This window comes from Ahaetulla prasina, chromosome 4 (assembly GCF_028640845.1).
Source record: "Ahaetulla prasina isolate Xishuangbanna chromosome 4, ASM2864084v1, whole genome shotgun sequence".
NCBI lineage: Eukaryota > Metazoa > Chordata > Lepidosauria > Squamata > Colubridae > Ahaetulla > Ahaetulla prasina.
The window spans coordinates 55,252,409-55,274,613 of NC_080542.1; the positions used below are offsets into that span (position 1 = coordinate 55,252,409).

The 22,205-nt window shown below is 42.8% G+C and overlaps 1 protein-coding gene across 3 annotated transcripts in view; it reads right to left on the reverse strand.

Annotated features, from left to right (window-relative positions):
* The window catches only part of BRCA1 (BRCA1 DNA repair associated), a 90,168-nt gene that overhangs the window by 64,209 nt on the left and 3,754 nt on the right, over positions 1-22,205 (reverse strand). For all 3 annotated transcript variants that reach the window (XM_058182898.1, XM_058182899.1, XM_058182896.1), the window contains exons 3-6: positions 15,111-15,164; positions 7,353-7,430; positions 7,017-7,105; positions 2,088-2,233 (exon numbers count right to left, since the gene is read on the reverse strand). In XM_058182898.1, the coding sequence (XP_058038881.1) occupies positions 2,088-2,233; positions 7,017-7,105; positions 7,353-7,430; positions 15,111-15,164 (367 nt within the window). The remainder of the gene's footprint in view (positions 1-2,087; positions 2,234-7,016; positions 7,106-7,352; positions 7,431-15,110; positions 15,165-22,205) is intronic.

Here is a 22,205-nt window from a genome sequence, read left to right on the forward strand (position 1 = left end):
TGGTTCGTTCGTGTGCATGATGTTTCTGTGCATGCGCAGAAGTATCTGGGCAGGTGGGCAGAGCATCCCGCCGCTGCTACTGGTTCGGCCGATCCGGTAGCAATCCACCATTGATGCGGAGCTGTAGTTTGAAATATGTGGGTGAGTAGATAATAGCGATATAGCACCATGTATTTGGTGCCTGTTTTCTTTCAACAACCAAATATTACCTAAATGGTCGTCAGGCATTTAGAAAGAAGTAGAATCCTTTCATCTCCTTTAATTCCTGCAACAGTTCCTCAACTTTAATCTATCTCTATTATAGTCACAGAGCAGCATTCTAACTTTAATAGATTTAATTAATCATTAACTGCACTTACAATCTCCCTAATAATCATAGTTCATTGGCTATGATTTTAATATCAGAGGTTTAAAAACATTTCAAAAACATAAAATAGCAAAGCACTAAAAATAGTGTTAGCTAGCCATTTAGCCTAGTCATATTCTATATACCCTTTTGATACTGAAAGATGGTTGGTATAAGCTAACAAAGTATTTCTTAGCTTAGAATCAATATATACTGTGTGTATATAGTCCTTAGATGTAGAATAGAGTTGTCAAGTTCCGTGCATCCAGCACCAAGAAACCACAAGCAACACAGTTTTTGTTTGAAGCATTTTAACCTGGAAAGCTTGGAAACCCAGCACTGAGTGACATTCAAAGTCAAAAATACTCATGGCCTTTCCACCACATCTTAAATCCCCTTACATACTCCTATTCCACCCCCTCGGTTTCAGGATGCCGTGAACATTCATAATTTAAACCTTCACTCAGAAAAAAAACTTGTTTCCAACAATTGTCAGCAGGCAGTGAAACCCGGAGAAGCAGCTGTGACTGATAACTGGCCCATAGTATACCATCAGTGGGATGAATATTCCCTAAGGGAAAAACTGTATGACTTAATAGTGATATAGCACCATGTATTTGGTGCCTGTTTTTTTCAACAACCAAATATTACTTAAATGGTCGTCAGGCATTTAGAAAGAAATAGAATCCTTTCATCTCCTTTAATTCCTGCAACAGTTCATCAACTTTAATCTATCTCTATTATAGTCACAGAGCAGCATTCTAACTTTAATAGATTTAATTAATCATTAACTGCACTTACAATCTCCCTAATAATCATAGTTCATTGGCTATGATTTTAATATCAGAGGTTTAAAAACATTTCAAAAACATAAAATAGCAAAGCACTAAAAATAGTGTTAGCTAGCCATTTAGCCTAGTCATATTCTATATACCCTTTTGATACTGAAAGATGGTTGGTATAAGCTAACAAAGTATTTCTTAGCTTAGAATCAATATATACTGTGTGTATATAGTCCTTAGATGTAGAATAGAGTTGTCAAGTTCCGTGCATCCAGCACCAAGAAACCACAAGCAACACAGTTTTTGTTTGAAGCATTTTAACCTGGAAAGCTTGGAAACCCAGCACTGAGTGACATACAAAGTCAAAAATACTCATGGCCTTTCCACCGCATCTTAAATCCCCTTACATACTCCTATTCCACCCCCTCGGTTTCAGGATGCCGCGAACATTCATAATTTAAACCTTCACTCAGAAAAAAAACTTGTTTCCAACAATTGTCAGCAGGCAGTGAACCCGGAGAAGCAGCTGTGACTGATAACTGGCCCATAGTATACCATCAGTGGGATGAATATTCCCTAAGGGAAAAACTGTATGACTTAAAAGTCAGATCAGGACACAGAAGATGGGAGAACAACAATCAGGGAAACAAACTGATTTCATATGACCAAGGCTATTTGTCCGATATTTATTCTACAGAGTCTCTTACTGCAATTCTTTATTGCAGCTTTCCTGAATTACAGCGTCCTTACAGCAGTAATTTCAATCACAAGCAAGAAGCACAGCTTTTCTTTCAGAAACTTCTGAAATTAATCTATTGCAATAGGAGGTATTTTTGCACTTTCCCAGTCTGTTCAGTTCAAGCAATAACTTCTCAAATGAAAATAAAAGTGAACCAATACGTTAACAATTGGGAGGGCAATGTCAATATGTAGGGAAAAGAAAGGAAAAATGTTATTACCGATTCAGTATTTCTCTTTTCTTCTTTCTTCATATGTTTCGATCTATCTCTATATCCCTTACAATTAATAATCGGTTGTTCTTTATATTTGGATGAAGCAGAAACAGTTTCTAACACTTTCTTGGGGTAACACAAATCATCTGTAACTGAGAGAAATAGAGTGTCACCCTGAAACATAATAGTTGTTGTAGGTAAAGATTTTACAGCTTATGGGATGATTTTTAAAGGACTTTGATTTATGCAATCTATTAAATACCATTTTATAGAAGCAAAGAGTTCTCACGATTTAAAATTCACAACTGAGAAACTGGGTTACCTGAAACCCTTGTCTATTTCCTGTGAATTAAGAAAGAACATTCTCCCACTGCTATTAACAGAATGTAGTCAGTGATGTTGATTACAGGAATAAAGTGGCTTTGATCTCAACTTCTAGGGACCCTGGTAATCAGATATATACATTTGTGTGTGATTTCGTAGGTTTTCACGGGTATAGGTATGTAGGCCTTGGCATATTCAGGTCTTTTCCCGTGTAAGGTTGATAGTATCTTGGCGACGTTTTGACGAGGTCTCACTCATCATCTTCAGGCTGGTGCTTTCGGTTTCATGCTTGTGCGAGCAAAGTGTGGTCAGAGCTGCTGTCTCTCTATAAATACTGGTGGGGAGGTGGGAAGTGTTGCTGTGAGCGGGTTGGTTAGGTGTGTGGTTGCATCTTGATTGGTAGATGGAGTGGGTGTTTGCAGATTGGTTGGCTGTTTCCTAGCATCCTGTGTGGGTGTGGTCCTAGTCTTTTGTGTTGTAACGACCTGGTTAATGGGCTGTGTGGAAACATCCTGAGTTCTGGGAATGTGACCTCCTGTAGTGGTAATGGACTTCTGGAAATGTCCTGAGTTCTGGACTGCCCAAGAACCAAGACACAGAACAAGACAATGGCATCACCCTCTTCCCATTCGTCAAAGGCACCACAGATAAAATCAGCAAAATTCTCCACAAACAAAATATCAAGACAACCTTCTGCACAGACCAAAAAATAGCTAACATTTTAAGAAACCCCAAAGATAAGATCCATCTAGAAAACCAAAGAGTCTATGAAATACCATGCAAAATCTGCCCAGCCACATACATTGGACAAACTAATAGGAGAATAAATGCACGCATCGCAGAACACAAGAACATAGTCAGAAAAGAAGAAAAAAACCTCCTCCCTTTTCCAGCACTTTAAAACCACAGGCCATGAAATTGATTTTGAAGGAACCAAATTAATTTCCAAAACTGAACACTATAACAAGAGAATAATTATGGAAGCCATCAAAATAAACACCCCCACAACATGAACAAATGGGACGACACCTCCCACTTACCAGACAAACTAGCCTTAGTCAACAAACGAGTCCCAGCCATGAAAATTGATACCGGACCCAAGATAACACACGACGCCACCACCAATCATCCTCACCAGATTCAAACCCAAACCCATCCCAAAGATGAAACACAACCACCATCCAGAAGCCAGACCATGCTGGCACCACTGGCTGCTGCGCCCCCCTCCGAGCCCCACACAAAGCAAGCTGATACATGCCAGGAACATATGACAAGACTTCGGACTCGGAGCCAAACCAAAACCCAGGGATGCTGCATCACAGCTATCTGCTTAAGACATCACATCACAGAACTCTAGAGGCCACAACACCAAAGCTCAGGACATTACAATACAACCTACTACCAAGGATGTTACAGCAGAAGACTCAAGGAGGTCACATTCCCAGAACTCGGACATTTCCAGGAAGCCCATTACCATTACAGGAGGTCACATTCCCAGAACTCAGGATGTTTCCACACAGCCCATTAACCAGGTCATTACAACAACAAAAACCTAAGACCACACCCACATAGGATGCTAGGAAACAGCCGACCAATCTGCAAACACCCACTCCATCTACCAGTCAAGATGCAACCACATAGCCAACCAACCCGCTCACAGCAACACTCCCCACCTTCCCACCAGTATTTATAGAAAGATGGCAGGTCCGACCACGCTTTGCTTGCACAAGCATGAAGCCGAAAGCACCAGCTTGAAGATGATGAGTGAGACCTCGTTGAAACGCTGCTAAGATACTCTCAACCTTACACAGGAAAAGACCCGAATATGCCAAGACCTACATTTGTGCGTGTGTATCTATATCTATACTCATACACACACTTACATACAAAGATACACGCACACATAGAAACACCACATGTGCGTATCATATGAGAGTATTTGGCTTAAAATTCTGAAACATTATATTTCTCCTGTAAATCATGTCATAATGCTTATTCTACCATTTTTGCAAGTTAATTTCCTAAACACGAACAATCTGCAACAGTATGAACTAATTCAGAGAAATCATTTAAATTACTGGGCCACTTACAAATAAACCAGATTATCATATTTCAAAGAATTGAACGTTAATTTTTGTACGTTCTATTAAAAAGCACAAGGGATAAAGCCTCATGGTACTTATGCAGAGTGGTAACTTTGGAGATAGTATTATTATTTATTATTATTATTATTATTTATTCAATTTTTATACCGCCCTTCTCCCGAAGGACTCAGGGCGGTGTACAGCCAGGTAAAACAAATGTCAGGCCTGGAAACCATACTAGACTTTACGTTTCCAGACGCTGCCATGTTTTTCCCCTGAGGGGAATAAGGGGGGCTGAGGGGTATGGTAACATTCTTCAGACGGTCAAGGTCGGATGGTGTTCACATCTGCAGGAAGAGTGACGAGAGGATATTCGAATGAACTGGGAGAATGTGGGACCATGTGACCATCAAAGGGGTCAGGGGGGTGGGACTCTTGGGGGTTGTATAACTGGGAAAAGAATCCGGAAGTTCAGTTTTGGAATTTCACTCATTGTGTGCCAGTTTCCTCATGCTAATAAAGAACTCTTAAAGACAATGGCTTCTGAGTTTTCTTTATGCAGAAGAGGTTTTTCTGGAACCTTGACAACAAACAATGTAATATACAATTAAAATACGAATTAAAAAACTTATTACATAATTGGCCTAAAACTTTGGAACATAAAAACTAAAACCCACTAAAAATTAATAGTAAAAATTTAAAACCAATAAAATTTAAGCCAGCCCCGCGCGAATAAATAAATGTGTTTTTAATTCGCGGCGGAAGGTCCGAAGGTCAGATATTTGGCGTAAGCCCGGGGGAAGCTTGTTCCAGAGGGTAGGAGCCCCCACAGAAAAGGATCTACCGCTGGGGGCCGCCAGCCGACATTGCTTGGCAGACGGCACCCTGAGAAGTCCCTCTCTGTGTGAGCGTACAGGTCGGTGGGAGGCATGAGGTAACAGCAGGCGGTCCCGTAAGTACCCAGGCCCTAAGCCATGGAGCGCTTTAAAGGTAGTAACCAAAACCTTAAAGTGCACCCGGAAGACCACAGGTAGCCAGTGCAGTCTGCGCAGGAGTGGTGTTACGTGGGAGCTACGTGAAGCTCCCTCTATCACCCGCGCAGCTGCATTCTGAACTAACTGAAGCCTCCAGGTGCACCTCAAGGGGAGCCCCATGTAGAGAGCATTACAATAATCCAAGCGGGAGGTAATGAGCGCATGAGTGACTGTGCACAAGGCATCCCGATCAAGGAAGGGGCGCAACTGACGAACCAGGCGAACCTGGTGAAAGGCCCTCCTGGAGACGGCCGTCAAATGATCTTCAAACAACAGCCGTTCATCCAGGAGAACACCCAAGTTGCGCACCCTATCCTTTGGGGCCAATAACTCGCCTCCAACAGTCAGCTGCGGCTGCAGCTGACTGAATCGGAGTGCCAGCATCCACAGCCACTCCGTCTTGGAGGGATTAAGCTTGAGCCTGTTCCTCCCCATCCAGACCCGTACGGCTTCCAAACACCGGGACAGCACTTCAACAGCTTCGTTGGGTTGGCCTGGGGTGGAAAAGTACAGCTGAGTATCGTCAGCGTACAGCTGGTATCTCACCCCAAAGCCACTGATGATCTCACCCAGTGGCTTCATATAGATGTTGAACAGAAGGGGCGAGAGAATCGACCCCTGTGGCACCCCACAAGTGAGGCACCTCGCAGCCGACCTCTGCCCCCCTAGTATTAAAATTATAGTACTAAGTCAAAGCATGTTTATTTGCCAGGTATTTTATACATGACTGAATTGTGTTTAGCTTTTTTATTTTAAAATCATTGATTTTCTACCATTGTGCTCTGGTGTACTTAAAACCAAAATGCACATGGAACGGTATAATACAAACATTCTGGTGATTCTTCTGATTTAAATTTGGGAGGGAGGCTTTTAGCAGTGGCAAAGAACATGAATCTACATTTGCAGAATACAAGCTATTTTTTATCATAGCAATACTTTTAATAAATATATTTCTAAAATATAAAACCTAAAAAGCATACTCATTCTTAGTTGCGAAATGCTTCCACCAATTGGACTGTGTCTTTAGACATCATCCAAACTTGGATCTTAATCAATCAAAAAAAGGAAAGGAAAACAAACAAAGTGCCAGAGCTTCAAAACAACAAATCCAATTATGGTCTTTGAGCCAGGTGTATGGAAGCTGTACTTCTGATACTAGTACTAAATATATTAGAGCATGAGTAGGCTGACTTAATGGTCTCCACATACTTCAGATTTCAGCATTCACCGACATAGCCAGAATAGTCAATAGCAAGAGTTTGAAGGACCAGTAGCCCCAAAAATCAAAGTAGCATTAGATATATTATGGTACCTATTTCAGAGACTGAAGCAAGGCTGAAGAAGATGCAAACTTTACAGATAATACAATTTAGAATTTTAAATTAAGTGGAAATCAACCTTTAAAACACAAAGATCAGTTGTGCAATTCAGCATCACACAAAAAAGATAATAAAAAACCTTCTATGAAGTTTATGGTAAGGCACAATACCTACATTTCCGTCCAGTATCGCGCTCAAAAGCATGGATGGTTTCTAGAATTCCTTTGGATACTTCCTTAAGATAGATATCGTCCCTCAGACTTCTGAAACAAGCCAACAAATGTTAGATGGACCTCCTATCAATAAACTAGAGTAACTTTTTCTGCAAGCTTTAAATATTTGCAACCCTTTTACATCAATGCCTTCACTGCACAGATTGGTGTTAGCAGTTGAATAGTGAGTACCCTAGTCTTTCTGAGACTAGTTTTGCTTCGTCGTCCAATTCAATCCAGCATTTTATCCATTGGTCTCCTAACACGTGGAATATATTTTGTGCTGGAAGGGATTTACCTCTTAGTGACTTTGGCATTGCAAAGTGGACACCGTGTTGTACCTTCCTTGTATGTAAGCAGTTTCAAAATACAGAACCTAGAAAAGAAGAAAAACGATGTGTTTAGTCGGTAACTGAAATTCTTTTTTTCTAAAAAAAAAGGTCACCCTGGGAAAAATTAATCTTCCTCCTGGCACATTCCCATATTTGTAAATATAAACTATTTTTCTTTTCTATGCTTGTATCTCAGATTTTTATATCAACAAATTTTCAAACACCAAGAGCTTATGATATTTAAAATTTTACTCCTCCACAGTCTCTTTTTCAGGAACAAAAGAATACAATGACATTATTAGCACCTGTTATTTTCACTGAAAGCATTCATTGTAATTATGGGTATAGCATAAACATAACCATTTAAAAATCATTGGTAGTGAATAAAAAAATGAGAACTTTTTCAATTCACTAATGAAAGTAAGCTAATTTATCCCACCTGGGTTTTCCTTTCTTTTCAAAGGGGAAAAAAGTGTGCATTTGTATGACATACCGGTGGGAGAAGGAGTTGGGTGGGACGGGGCAAGGAAAAGAAAGAGGAAATGTGTAGGTGCATGCAAGCACCATGCTAGCAGAAATTGGTACAATGCTCAGGGTCAAAATCATTATCTATCATATCATTATCAAACATAATCAATAGAAGTAAAGTAAGGTAAGATAAGGTAAAGGTAAAAGTAAAATGCCTGAAGAAATGTGTTTCCGAAATGTGGCATTTTGAGCTTGATGTCTATGAGAGAATCTTATTTACATCACTTTGGCAAAGGTGAGTGAAGTCCCTGTTGATCACTGTCAAACTCACTGCGTCATGTGACATTTCATGTTTTTCCCCTTCATGGAGCTGGGGTGGGCATGGCCTGCAGGTGACCCATCCGGCCCGCAGTCCACAAGTTTCACACCCTTGCGTAGATAGTGTGAGCATGTTGGTTGCTTTCATTATGTTCACTTCTTCTCATCATAGCCATCTTTTAATGTTTTTGCTTTTTTTCCAAAAAAATTTTCTTGTGAATTACACAGACCCACTAAGAGTTATACAGCATACCAATTTAATAAATTAAATGAAATCAGATTAAATTAGAGGTTATCCTAACACTATTCTACAATTTAAATAGCAAAATGTGATAATAGAGAATAGGATTTAAAATGTCCTTTTTAAGCACTGATGCACAATATACGATGCAACAAGAGGGGCAGCAATCTATAGGACACATCAAGGCTTCTAGAATAATTTCTAAAACCATCATACCATCCCAAACTGCATCTCTAAAATTTGATAGTACAACTACTAAATTTCAGCTCTTGGATTTTCTATGTGTTTTTATATTTAGGTACATTAATCCTACTGCCATATCTAAAAATTGAGCCCACTTCAATGTGGTATTCCTGCACTAGCAATGATATTCCCTTGATTGCCTCATTAATTAAAATAAAAGGAGAGCCCATGGTTAGAAAAAAAATGCACTACTCCTGTCTCATGTTATACTTGCACCTGCTATAGTAATTTTAATAAACTAAATGAGCCTGCCTTGGAATCTATTAGTTCAGGGGTGTCAAACTCGATGTCACTGAGGAAAGATCAGTATTGTGATTGTCCGCTGGGGAGGGGCGTGGCCAGGGTGGTTACGGTTGATTGGGCTTTGCCCGGGGGCATGGCCAGCTTGATATCACTCGCGTGACTGGTGCCTGTGAGGGCCGGGCAGGGTTGGGGAGAGAATCCAGTGGTCTCTGGTGGGTGGAGCGGGAGGCTCGTCCTGCAGGATGAGGTGAAGCGAGGCAGGGGGCGGGGCAGCTACTTTTGGCGCTGCTGTTGTGTCTTGCCCGCTCTCACCGCAGCCGGGGCCTTCTTATCTGCTTCCGAACGCTGAGGAATGTCCTAGTATGCCTCCCGGCCCCAGCCGTGGCTTCATGCCCAGACAGGAGGAAGCACCTCCCGGCCCCAGCCCTGGCTCCATGCCCAGACAGGAGGAAGCACCTCCTGGCCCCAGCCCTGGCTCCATGCCCAGGCAAACGGAGCAACTAGACCCCTCCCCCTCCCCCACAGCATGTGAGCCTGAGGGAGGTCAATTACCAACAGCTGCCGACTGGAGTGACCCTCGCTTCAGAAGAATTGATAGGCAGTGGCGTCAGAAAGAAGGGAGGAGCAGGCCTGGATAAGTGCTGAGTCATGGAGCCATACCCCATGGCCTATATAAAGGACCTGCTTTCTGGCATTCTCTGAGTCAGGCAAAGTCTAAACATATCTTGCTGAAGTCACTTTCTGGTCTCCTGCCTGCCCTGAGGACTTTGCTAGGACTTTGGCAGAGCTGCAGAGGCACGCCTGATTCGGATTTCCCTGACCCGGCCGTCAGCGGAGGAGTGGGACACGACAGCTGCTCAGTTTCCCACTCCACCCACATCAGGCTGATCTGATCTGGTGGGGGGGATTGCCTTCCACCGTCTCCGTCACACCATGAACGGGTATTGACCATCCCCCAAGCCCTGCCACTGTCAAAATAAATCCCGGGCACTGCACTGCAATGGACGAAAAGTGCAGCTTTTGCCTGAAGGAGGAAGAGCAGGGAGAAGAAAGAGGAAATGTGTAGGTGCATGCAAGCACCATGCTAGCAGAAATTGGTACAATGCTCAGGGTCAAAATCATTATCTATCATATCATTATCAAACATAATCAATAGAAGTAAAGTAAGGTAAGATAAGGTAAAGGTAAAAGTAAAATGCCTGAAGAAATGTGTTTCAAATGTGGCATTTTGAGCTTGATGTCTATGAGAGAATCTTATTTACATCACTTTGGCAAAGGTGAGTGAAGTCCCTGTTGATCACTGTCAAAATAAATCCCGGCACGGCACTGCAATGGACGAAAAGTGCAGCTTTTGCCTGAAGGAGGAAGAGCAGGGAGAAGAAAGAGGAAATGTGTAGGTGCATGCAAGCACCATGCTAGCAGAAATTGGTACAATGCTCAGGGTCAAAATCATTATCTATCATATCATTATCAAACATAATCAATAGAAGTAAAGTAAGGTAAGATAAGGTAAAGGTAAAAGTAAAATGCCTGAAGAAATGTGTTTCCGAAATGTGGCATTTTGAGCTTGATGTCTATGAGAGAATCTTATTTACATCACTTTGGCAAAGGTGAGTGAAGTCCCTGTTGATCACTGTCAAAATAAATCCCGGCACTGCACTGCAATGGACGAAAAGTGCAGCTTTGCCTGAAGGAGGAAGAGCAGGGAGAAGAAAGAGGAAATGTGTAGGTGCATGCAAGCACCATGCTAGCAGAAATTGGTACAATGCTCAGGGTCAAAATCATTATCTATCATATCATTATCAAACATAATCAATAGAAGTAAAGTAAGGTAAGATAAGGTAAAGGTAAAAGTAAAATGCCTGAAGAAATGTATTTCCGAAATGTGGCATTTTGAGCTTGATGTCTATGAGAGAATCTTATTTACATCACTTTGGCAAAGGTGAGTGAAGTCCCTGTTGATCACTGTCAAACTCACTGCGTCATGTGACATTTCATGTTTTTCCCCTTCATGGAGCTGGGGTGGGCATGGCCTGCAGGATGAGGTGAAGCGAGGCAGGGGCGGGCAGCTACTTTGGCGCTGCTGTTGTGTCTTGCCCGCCTCACTGCAGCCGGGGCCTTCTTATCTGCTTCAACGCTGAGGAATGTCCTAGTATGCCTCCTGCCCCAGCCCTGGCTCCATGCCCAGGCAAACGGAGCAACTAGACCCCTCCCCCTCCCCCACAGCATGTGAGCCTGAGGGAGGTCAATTACCAACAGCTGCCGACTGGAGTGACCCTCGCTTCAGAAGAATTGATAGGCGGTGGCGTCAGAAGGAAGGGAGGGGCAGGCCAGTATAAGTGCTGAGTCATGGAGCCATACCCCATGGCCTATATAAAGGACCTGCTTTCTGGCATTCTCTGAGTCAGGCAAAGTCTAAACATATCTTGCTGAAGTCACTTTCTGGTCTCCTGCCTGCCCTGAGGACTTTGCTAGGACTTTGGCAGAGCTGCAGAGGCACGCCTGATTCGGATTTCCCTGACCCGGCCGTCAGCGGAGGAGTGGGACACGACAGCTGCTCAGTTTCCCACTCCACCCACATCAGGCTGATCTGATCTGGTGGGGGGGATTGCCTTCCACCGTCTCCGTCACACCATGAACGGGTATTGACCATCCCCCAAGCCCTGCCACTGTCAAAATAAATCCCGGGCACGGCACTGCAATGGACGAAAAGTGCAGCTTTTGCCTGAAGGAGGAAGAGCAGGGAGAAGAAAGAGGGAAATGTGTAGGTGCATGCAAGCACCATGCTAGCAGAAATTGGTACAATGCTCAGGGTCAAAATCATTATCTATCATATCATTATCAAACATAATCAATAGAAGTAAAGTAAGGTAAGATAAGGTAAAGGTAAAAGTAAAATGCCTGAAGAAATGTATTTCCGAAATGTGGCATTTTGAGCTTGATGTCTATGAGAGAATCTTATTTACATCACTTTGGCAAAGGTGAGTGAAGTCCCTGTTGATCACTGTCAAACTCACTGCGTCATGTGACATTTCATGTTTTTCCCCTTCATGGAGCTGGGGTGGGCATGGCCTGCAGGTGACCCATCCGGCCCGCAGTCCACAAGTTTCACACCCTTGCGTAGATAGTGTGAGCATGTTGGTTGCTTTCATTATGTTCACTTCTTCTCATCATAGCCATCTTTTAATGTTTTTGCTTTTTTTCCAATTTTTTTTTCTTGTGAATTACACAGACCCACTAAGAGTTATACAGCACACCAATTTAATAAATGAAATGAAATCAGATTAAATTAGAGGTTATCCTAACACTATTCTACAATTTAAATAGCAAAATGTGATAATAGAGAATAGGATTTAAAATGTCCTTTTTAAGCACTGATGCACAATATACGATGCAACAAGAGGGGCAGCAATCTATAGGACACATCAAGGCTTCTAGAATAATTTCTAAAACCATCATACCATCCCAAACTGCATCTCTAAAATTTGATAGTACAACTACTAAATTTCAGCTCTTGGATTTTCTATGTGTTTTTATATTTAATATACACAGGTACATTAATCCTACTGCCATATCTAAAAATTGAGCCCACTTCAATGTGGTATTCCTGCACTAGCAATGATATTCCCTTGATTGCCTCATTAATTAAAATAAAAGGAGAGCCAATGGTTAGAAAAAAAATGCACTACTCCTGTCTCATGTTATACTTGCACCTAACTGCTATAGTAATTTTAACAAACTAAATGAGCCTGCCTTGGAATCTATTAGTTCAGGGGTGTCAAACTCGATGTCACTGAGGAAAGATCAGCATTGTGATTGTCCGCTGGGGAGGGGCGTGGCCAGGGTGGTTGCGGTTGATTGAGCTTTGCCCGGGGACATGGCCAGCTTGATATCACTCGCGTGACTGGTGCCTGTGAGGGCCGGGCGGGGTTGGGGAGAGAATCCAGTGGTCTCTGGTGGGTGGAGCAGGAGGCTCGTCCTGCAGGATGAGGTGAAGCGAGGCAGGGGGCGGGGCAGCTACTTTTGGCGCTGCTGTTGTGTCTTGCCCGCTCTCACTGCAGCCGGGGCCTTCTTATCTGCTTCCGAACGCTGAGGAATGTCCTAGTATGCCTCCCGGCCCCAGCCCTGGCTCCATGCCCAGACAGGAAGAAGCACCTCCCGGCCCCAGCCCTGGCTCCATGCCCAGACAGGAGGAAACACCTCCTGGCCCCAGCCCTGGCTCCATGCCCAGACAGGAAGAAGCACCTCCTGCCCCAGCCCTGGCTCCATGCCCAGACAGGAGGAAACACCTCCTGGCCCCAGCCCTGGCTCCATGCCCAGACAGGAGGAAGCACCTCCTGGCCCCAGCCCTGGCTCCATGCCCAGACAGGAAGAAGCACCTCCTGGCCCCAGCCCTGGCTTCATGCCCAGACAGGAGGAAGCACCTCCTGCCCCAGCCCTGGCTCCATGCCCAGGCAAACGGAGCAACTAGACCCTCCCCCCCCCCCTCTCTCACACACACACACACAGGTTGGATCAGATCGCTCTCTTGCTCTCTCTTGCTGTCTCACTGTGGTGGCTGGCAGGGCACTTATCACTCGGCCTCTTTCCCTCTTTCTTCTCCCCACCCCTTCCCTTCCAGACAAAACCTGTGCCCTTTCCAGGACCCCATATAGCCGTTGGCTCGATTCTACTTGCTCGTAGACGCAATGAAGCAAGAAACTGAGTGACACATGTGGGGTCCTGGCTGGGGCTGCTGGAGCTGCCAGGTGGATGTTGATGGCCTGGCTGGGGGGCACCCAGATAAGCTGTTGTGGGGCGTGGGAGGAAGCTCTGCACCCCCTGCCTTGCTTTGTCCTCCAATCCTCACCGCTTCGCTTTATGGCTGCCGCATCAATGTGTTGCTCAGCTTCCTGCTCTATTATAGCAGCAAGCAAGAAGTAGTAGTGAAGAACGAAGCAAGTCGATTGGGGGGGGCGGTGTAGGACGAAGCAAGGCGATGTGGAGGGCGTAGGATGAAGCAAGGCAGAGGTTGCAGAGCTGCCCCACCCATCCCGCACCAGCTTACCTAAGGGCCCTTCAGCCAGGCCACCCATGCCTAACCCTCACCTCCACAAGAGCAGCCACATCCATTCACTAATCTGCCTTCCAACACTGTTTGCCACAACTGCATGCAGGCAACTAAAGTAATCTGTGGGACTATGGTCAGTTCAGACCTTCCAATTTTGCAAGATCTTTTTTTTTCCGTGAGAAGTTGGAAGATCTGAACTAATTTTTTTACCATATTCCCACAGACTACTTTTGTTGCCCTGCACGCGGCCACGGCAAACTGGGCCTGTCCACACATGCGCCCGCCTCCTCTTGCGCACACATTTGCCTGCCAGGATGGCATGGTCCAGGCTGAAGTGATGCAGGTTGGCCCTTTAATTTTCAGGATGTCCACACGGGCCAGATCTGACCTCCAGCCTCAGGTTGACACCCCTGTATTAGCTTGACCAGTATTTTTTGGTCCTTGCTCCGCCAAAAATCAAATGTGTCCCTTAACTAATTAAGGAGGGAAGCAACCTGGAACTAAGAAAATTTTTCCTGACAGAACAATTAACCAGTGGAACAACTTGCCTTCAGAAGTTGTGAATGCTCCAAATCTGGAAGTTTTTAAGAAAGGATTGGATAACAATTTGTCTGAAATGGTATAGAGTTTCCTGCCTAAGCAGAGGTTGGACTAAAAGACCTCCAAAGCCCCTTCCAACTCTGTTATTCTATTGTATTCTAAATTGGAACATTCTAAATTTTAAGAAATGACTTTTATGTCTGCAGCAGGCAAAACTTTGGACATGAGAGGACACCATAACTCCGGTGGCAGGCAAAAAAAGGACCCACAGAATAAATCATGGCAACAGGCAATTCAGGCAGCTGGTGATATGGTATATGGTTTTGAAACATATTCAGGATGAATATTGGAGACTCAGCCTTTCGATATGGATGGAGGTAATTATAACTATTTTGTTTTTTAAATGCCTGCATACCCACATTGTTTATAGCTTCCTTGTCTTTCAAGAAGAAATTATCTAAGATTTCTACATGAAAACCTCTTAAAAATCCTGAGAATGAACACTTAACATCCTAACATCATCCTTTCGGTGTCACATGTCCTCCAGAAGCTCTCTACAACGCTCATCACCATCAATCAATTAGCTGATATGGTCAAGCTTTGATAATTGAGGAAGCTTACCTGCAAAAGGTATGACCACATTTTGTTACGGCTGGCTCTTTCAACCCCTCCAAACTGAAAGAAATAAAACATCAGAGCTATGCATGTCAAAGTACCTTCAATATGCTGTAATTCTAAGAATTAATGCTAGTGAAGTAGCCATTCTAGCATATTATAGTAATTACACACACTCTAATCTTGCAGTATAATAGATTTATTCTTTGTAAAGCCTTTGTAAACTAAAACTCATTTTTAAGGTATGAAAATTGTGCTTCAGTGGTCTATAAACCCCCGACATACCACCCTGTACAGAACGAAGTTTTATATTGTGGTCCTTTCTTTAGCTAACCATCTAATCAAATTAACTATGCAGAGAGGAAAAGTAAAAGAAACAAAATGGTGGTATGAAGCATAATGCCTGATACAACATAAAGTGCTTGCTGCCATGATAACAAATAATTACTGCAGCAAGAATATCAATGTTTTTAAAAAATCAGCTGTTTGGCCAAAATTGGAGTAACTTCTTCATATGTATACATCACAAAGTTAAAATTTCTTATTTACCGTATATACTCGAGTATAAGCCGAGTTTTTCAGCACGTTTTTTGTGCTGAAAAACGTCCCCTCGGCTTATACTCGAGTATATACGGCTTATACTCGAGTTTTTTCTTTTCTTCTTTTTTTCACATTATACCGGATGGCGCAAACTTGGCAGGCTTTTGCATTAGCGCGGGGAAGCCCTGCCGGTGCAGTGAGAGGGCGGGGCGGGGGAGCCGCCAGCCTTCTCGGCTGAGGGAGGGAGGGTTTCCCCGACCGGTAGCTGCCTCATTTCCCACCCTCGGCTTATACTCGAGTCCCCAGTTTACCCCAGTTTTTTGGGGTAAAATTGGGGACCTCGGCTTATACTCGGATCGGCTTATATTCGAGTATATACGGTAGGTAAGTTTTTGACAAAAAAAATTATGGACAGTTCCAAAATATCTCTAAATAGAATAAACAAGCTTTAAAATAGCATGAATAGCTTAGTGTAAATAAACACAAAATAATATTTATTGGATTGTACATATATGTGATTCTGAACTGATACTGATTAAGTAAGAATGGAATCTTGGAATTGTGATAAATATCTCAAAAAATGTGCTGATGTGCTGAAAACAGCTGAAAAAAGAAGACAAATTCTTGCTACGAATAATTGGAAAAGGAATAAAAAAATAAACCTGTCAATGTAGCAATGCTACATGAATATATGATGTACCTCTTATTTGAATATGATCAGCGGTGTGATTCAGCCAGTTTGGAGCGGTTCAGACAAACCAGTTAAGATTTTGCAAAGTTTGGAGAACCGGCTAATTGCATCAATGGCTGTCGCACCAGTGACTAGTCATGCCCGAGCCCAGCTACTCTCTGGCTCCTTCACTTGCTCAGACCACGCAGCCCAGTTGATCTCTGTGCCTCGTCCACTTGCCTGCCTTCACCATGGCCTACCACGCCAGCCCAGCTGATCTCTGTGCTCACTCTGCTCACAATGGCTGCCCGCAAAGGTAAGGCGCTCGGCCAAAGGGCTGCCTTGGGGTGGACACAGCGAGGCCCGGACGCCTTTCGGGCCTGGCTCTTGCCATTCTTCTGCCCAAATGCCGCCCACTCGTCCTTTGCCTTGGGGATGCACCAGTCTCTGGCCTTTCCCAGGGCCTCTGCACGCATGCCACCCACTCAGCCTTCGTCTCAGGAATGTACCAGTCCCTGGCTCTGGCCTTTCCCGGGGCCTTCGTCTGCATGTCGCTTGCTCACCCTTCGCCTTGGGAGACATGCCAATTCCTGCCTTTCTAAAGGGACACCTCCCCCCACACTGCCCTGCTTGCTCCTGCAAGTTTTCACTGCTGTCTCATCCTTTGCTGAATCGGCTCTTACCTCCACACTGTTTTCCCTCCTTCAGAAGCCCCTTGGTCACTCTCCCCACTTCTTCCCCCATGACTGCACTGCACACCAGAACAACTAGACACAAGAACAGTTTTTTCCCGAAGGCCATCACTCTGCTAAACAAATAATTCCCTCAACACTGTCAGACTATTTACTGAATCTGCACTACTATTAATCGTTTCATAGTTCCCATCACCAATCTCTTTCCACTTATGACTGTATGACTATAACTTGTTGCTGGCAATCCTTATGATTTATATTGATATATTGATCATCAATTGTGTTGTAAATGTTGTATCTTGATGAACGTATCTTTTCTTTTATGTACACTGAGAGCATATGCACCAAGACAAATTCCTTGTGTGTCCAATCACACTTGGCCAATAAAATTCTATTCTATTCTATTCTATTCTATTCTTCGTCCCGCAACCTTACCTTTCTCCCATGGGTCGTGGCAGAGGGGAAGGCAAGCCAAGGCTGAGCCATTGCCGCTTGGCTCTCCGCCAGCCTGTATCTCGCCCCTTGCCCGGATTCTCCTAAGCTGCTGGGTCTTGCCTGCTGAGGGGGGCGGGCAACCAGGGAGCATGAGGTAATCCCCAGGTAAATTTCAACGGGGGGCAAGCTGCGGGCTGGGGTAGAGCTGAGCGGCGACAGCTCAGCCCTGGCTTGTTCGCCTTGCCCTCTGCCACCAGAGGAGGAAGGTAAGGTCACAGCCAGTCAGGAAAGCTGAACCACTGCCTTGCCCAGAGTTGTCAGTGGGATGGGTATGCCTCGTTTGAAGTTCCCAGCCCTTTATTTAAAAATCTCCCCAAAATAGAAAGGGGAAGAAGTCCCGCCCCCAGCCCCTTTGTTGGACCTGGAAGCCTTGGCTGCCGGCCTTTCAGGACAACGTGGGACCAGGCACGATCATCCCTTCGCACCTGGTCTCCAGGAGACTGGCGGGGGTGGGCTCGGGCTCGGCAGGCTGGCTGGCTCATGAGGCAGTGGTGACTGCTGGACCGGTGCTGGGATCACTGCTTACGGAAGCCGGGCTTGGATACGGCGGGCTGCCCTTGCCCAGACAGCTCCAAAATTAAATGCTTCCCTTTCTTGCAAGTAATTACAAACATCATTAAAGGGAGAAATGATGAGTGAAGGAGAAGGGAAGTTCTATAACCAGAAAAACTGAGAATGAAAACAATGTATTCCAGTTAAATTAGAAGTGGTTTTTTGCGAAGGATCTGTGAGTTTTGGAATATTGTGATAAGGCCCAAGAAAAAAAAATAAAGCAGAAAAATTTAATTAAAAGAGAAGAGGAAGAATGGTAAGACATCAACTGACTGACTGCTTTGAAAATACTTTTCAAATGAATTTTCATTTACAATGGATTGGAAATATTTGCTTGACTATATGTTTTAATGTTCAAAAAGAATAATCTTTATCAGTATAAGCAGAGATATATTCTTCAAGCTTTAGTGTATATTGCAAAAATCATTATGAATGCCACTGTAGAAAATCATTTCTCACCAAAAATTCAATTTAATGGCAAGTAAAGTAAGATTTTACACTTAGGCAAGAAAAACCCCAAATGAACAGGTATAGAATAGATAGTGCCTGGCTCAACTGGAAGTAATTGTGAGATGGATCTGTGAGATGGAAACTTTTCAAACAGCTCCAACCTAGAAGTAAGAAAAAATTTCCTGACAGTGAGTACAATTAATCAGAGGAATGGGATGCCTTCAGAAGCTGTGGGTATACCATCATTGGAGGTTTTTAAGAAGAAATTTGTCCATAATAGTATAGGGTCTCATGCTTAAGCAGGGGTTGGACAAGAAAACCTCCAAGGTCCCGTCCAACTCTCTTATTCTTTATAAATCACTCCATTCAGTCCTACCAAGAGAATGGTGATAAACAATACTTGGAAATGTACATCAGGTCTTCTGATAGCAAAATCTTATCTTATTGGCTAGTATTAAGGGGCAGATGACTTTGAAAAAGTTTCCACTTTCACCATAACATGCAAGACGAAGTGAGGAATGACTGGGAGGGGAGGGGCGAGGAAAGGCCTGGTGAGGCGCCACTCGATGTGAGTGACATTGAGTTGGCCACGCCCAAGTCACATGACCCCCCAGCAGTCACTTGGGCAGAAAACTGGAACTGAATATGATGTACAATTTGTTTTGTCATGCTTCAAAAATATTGAATGAGAAATTATGCAAATTAAAATGACCAAATCTTATGGGAACAGATTATACCATTTGAGTTTTTGTATTTAAAATCATAGTTAAGATAGTTTATAAATCATCTTCTGTAGTCCAACTTTCTGCTATGTGCAGAAATCCACTAAGGATCTTTCAACATGTGGCTCCTGGTTGAAATCCACTACTATTTTAGGCAAACTGTGCATTGCCTGAGACTATGGGACAGTTTGCCTAGATGTTAGAAATGACTTCAACAATGAAGGTATATTTTAACCTTTTGAATTAAAATCGGATAAGATATTTCCAGGTCTGTTTTGTGACCTTCCTGAATGCTTTCAGTTGGTCACTGCCACACATAAAAAATAAAACTAGGATGAATTTTGGCCTAGGTTAATACTGTGTATAAAATCAAAGGACTAGCCAGACTCATTCAGGCCATTAAGGTCAAATTCTGCTCAGTGCAGGAGACTGATTTCAAGCATTCTTTAAAGTTTGCTTTAGTTCATGATACTAACTTCATGATACTAACATCCCATGTACCAATAAATGTATCCATTTATTTGCAGTGCTGAACTTTCAGCGATTGTATATTCTTTTGGCTTTAACCCAGTTACATCATGAGTACCACTGCATATAAACTGGTCCTCTGTTTTTTTCGAAGCAAGTTCTTGCATACCAACCGAGCTGAAGATCTCGCCCCTCAGGAGTGGGTTTGCTGTTTTCTTATCCAGTAAATTGTACTTACTCTGATCTTTTGCCTATGATTACCTGTCATAAATGTCCCTTCTGAAAGTAAGGTACTCCTCAACTTACAACTTTTTGTTTAGCGACACTTCAAAGTTCAACAGCACTGAAAAAAGTGAGTTGTGACTGTTTTTTACACTTATGACCATCGCAGCATCCCCATGATCATGTGATCAAAATTCAGACGCTTGGCAACTGGCATGTATTTATCATGTTGAAGAGTCCTGGAGTCACGTGATCACCTCTTGTGACCCTCTCACAAGCAAAGTCAATAGGGAAGCCGGATTCACTTAACAACTGTGTTACTAATTTAACAACTGCAGCGATTCACTTAACTATAATAATAACAGAGTTGGAAGGGACCTCGGAGGTCTTCTAGTCCAACCCCCTGCTCAGGCAGGAAACATTACACCACTATGGCAAGGAAAGTGGTAAAATGAAGCAAAACTCAACAACTGTCTTGCTTAGGAACAAAAAATTGGGGCATAATTGTGGTTATAAATTGAGGATTAACTGTATATATTTCTAATGGTAAAGCAGTTAGCATGAATGAGAAACACAATCTCATTCTCTGTACAAGATAGCAATTCATGAAGGGCCTTGCTTATTAAATATATTAATGTTTTACATATATCAGTAAACATGTTATTGATATTATTGTATTAGACTACTAAACCTTAATGTTATATGGTCCCATCAAAGATTTCTCCCAGGTTTTTCACATTTATTTATTTATTTTATTAAATTTTTATACCGCCCTTCTCCTGAAGGACTCAGGGCGGTGTACAGCCAAAATAAAATACAGAATATATACAATTAAAAGAATTTAAAATGAACTATTACTAAATGGCCGATAATTTAAAAAATTTAAAATATTACTAAAACCCCAATTTAAAATCAACTATTTATGCCAGTCCTGCTTGAATGAATAAATATGTTTTTAGCTCACGACGAAAGCTATATACGGTTATAGTATCTCAAAAACAAAAATCCAAAAATAAGAAAAAGATATTCAGGGAATAATATAGCTCAGTTCTAAAACTCTGGAGCTAAAAATTAAGCGACCATAGCTGAGGCTGAGTTTAAAAAAACTGGGGAACATCACCAGGGAGGCAGATCCTCAGAATTTTTTCAACTCAGGCCATAGAGTTGAAAAAACCCGGAATGGCACCTCCCATTGCCACACTATGGAGAAGCCTAGGTTTTCTATTATTGTCCCTTTAACAACCAAATCAAAATAGGTTACTTTTTCCCAGTAACTACTGATATTGATTTGTTTTATATATTTTATGAGCTGTTAGCTATATTTATCATGGTTGTTTTAGTACAGTGCTCATTTTATAATCATTACATGCATATATATTTATGATTTTACTTTAGGCTACATTGTGAACATCCAAAACATCTCAAATAATACAAAAGAATAAAACTAATAGAAGTAAAAAAGAACAATTCAGCAAAAGAGACAGACTACTGAACATACTGCATATCAAATTAGCCTTGTCCTCAAAGAAATTCCATTAAAAAACCTAGCTCAAAAATATGGCTGCAGAGCTCCATCTAAAGACTACTATTTTGTAATTACAAAAAGAAATGACGCTTCAAAGTACCATTGATGTTACACTGCAAAAATAATTGAGTTAAGTTATTCTATAAAAAGTAAGATGTACCATGTATTGATGCAATAATATTTTAATAGCGCGTGTGATTGCTAACTTAGAATCATTCACATCAACTTTTTATATCAACAGAAAATATTAAACATTTGTATTATAAAGGTAGTCCTCGTTTAGAGATCACAATTAGGACTGTAACTCATTTAGTGATGTAGTCAGTAATTGGAAATTCAATGACAGGTGACAAAACTAATGCTTCAGCTTTCTTTTTTTGCTTTGGAGAATTGAGAAAAAAAACACCGGAAAATGCCAAGCAGGGAGGCAAGGCTCTTTTTCCTCCCCCATTGCCCAAAGCAATTCCCGCAGTAATGTGACAACCCAGCCAATTCCTAAAGTCCGCCACCCCTTCGCGCCCTCGATTCCCAACCCATGGCAGGAACTCCCCAAGCAGCGAAGAAGGACGGCTTTCTCCTCTGCCTCAGCTCCTCAAAGCCAAATGGCGCCTGCAAGCATTTTCCAAGAAGCAAGCGAAGTGGAAATGCATCAACGACGCCAAAAGGAGAAGAAGAAGAAGAGGGCCCGGATCATGTCCTACAGCCGACCCGCTTTCCACACAGAGGATTTTCGGCTGACAACCTCCGAAGGATGGGGGTGGCGGG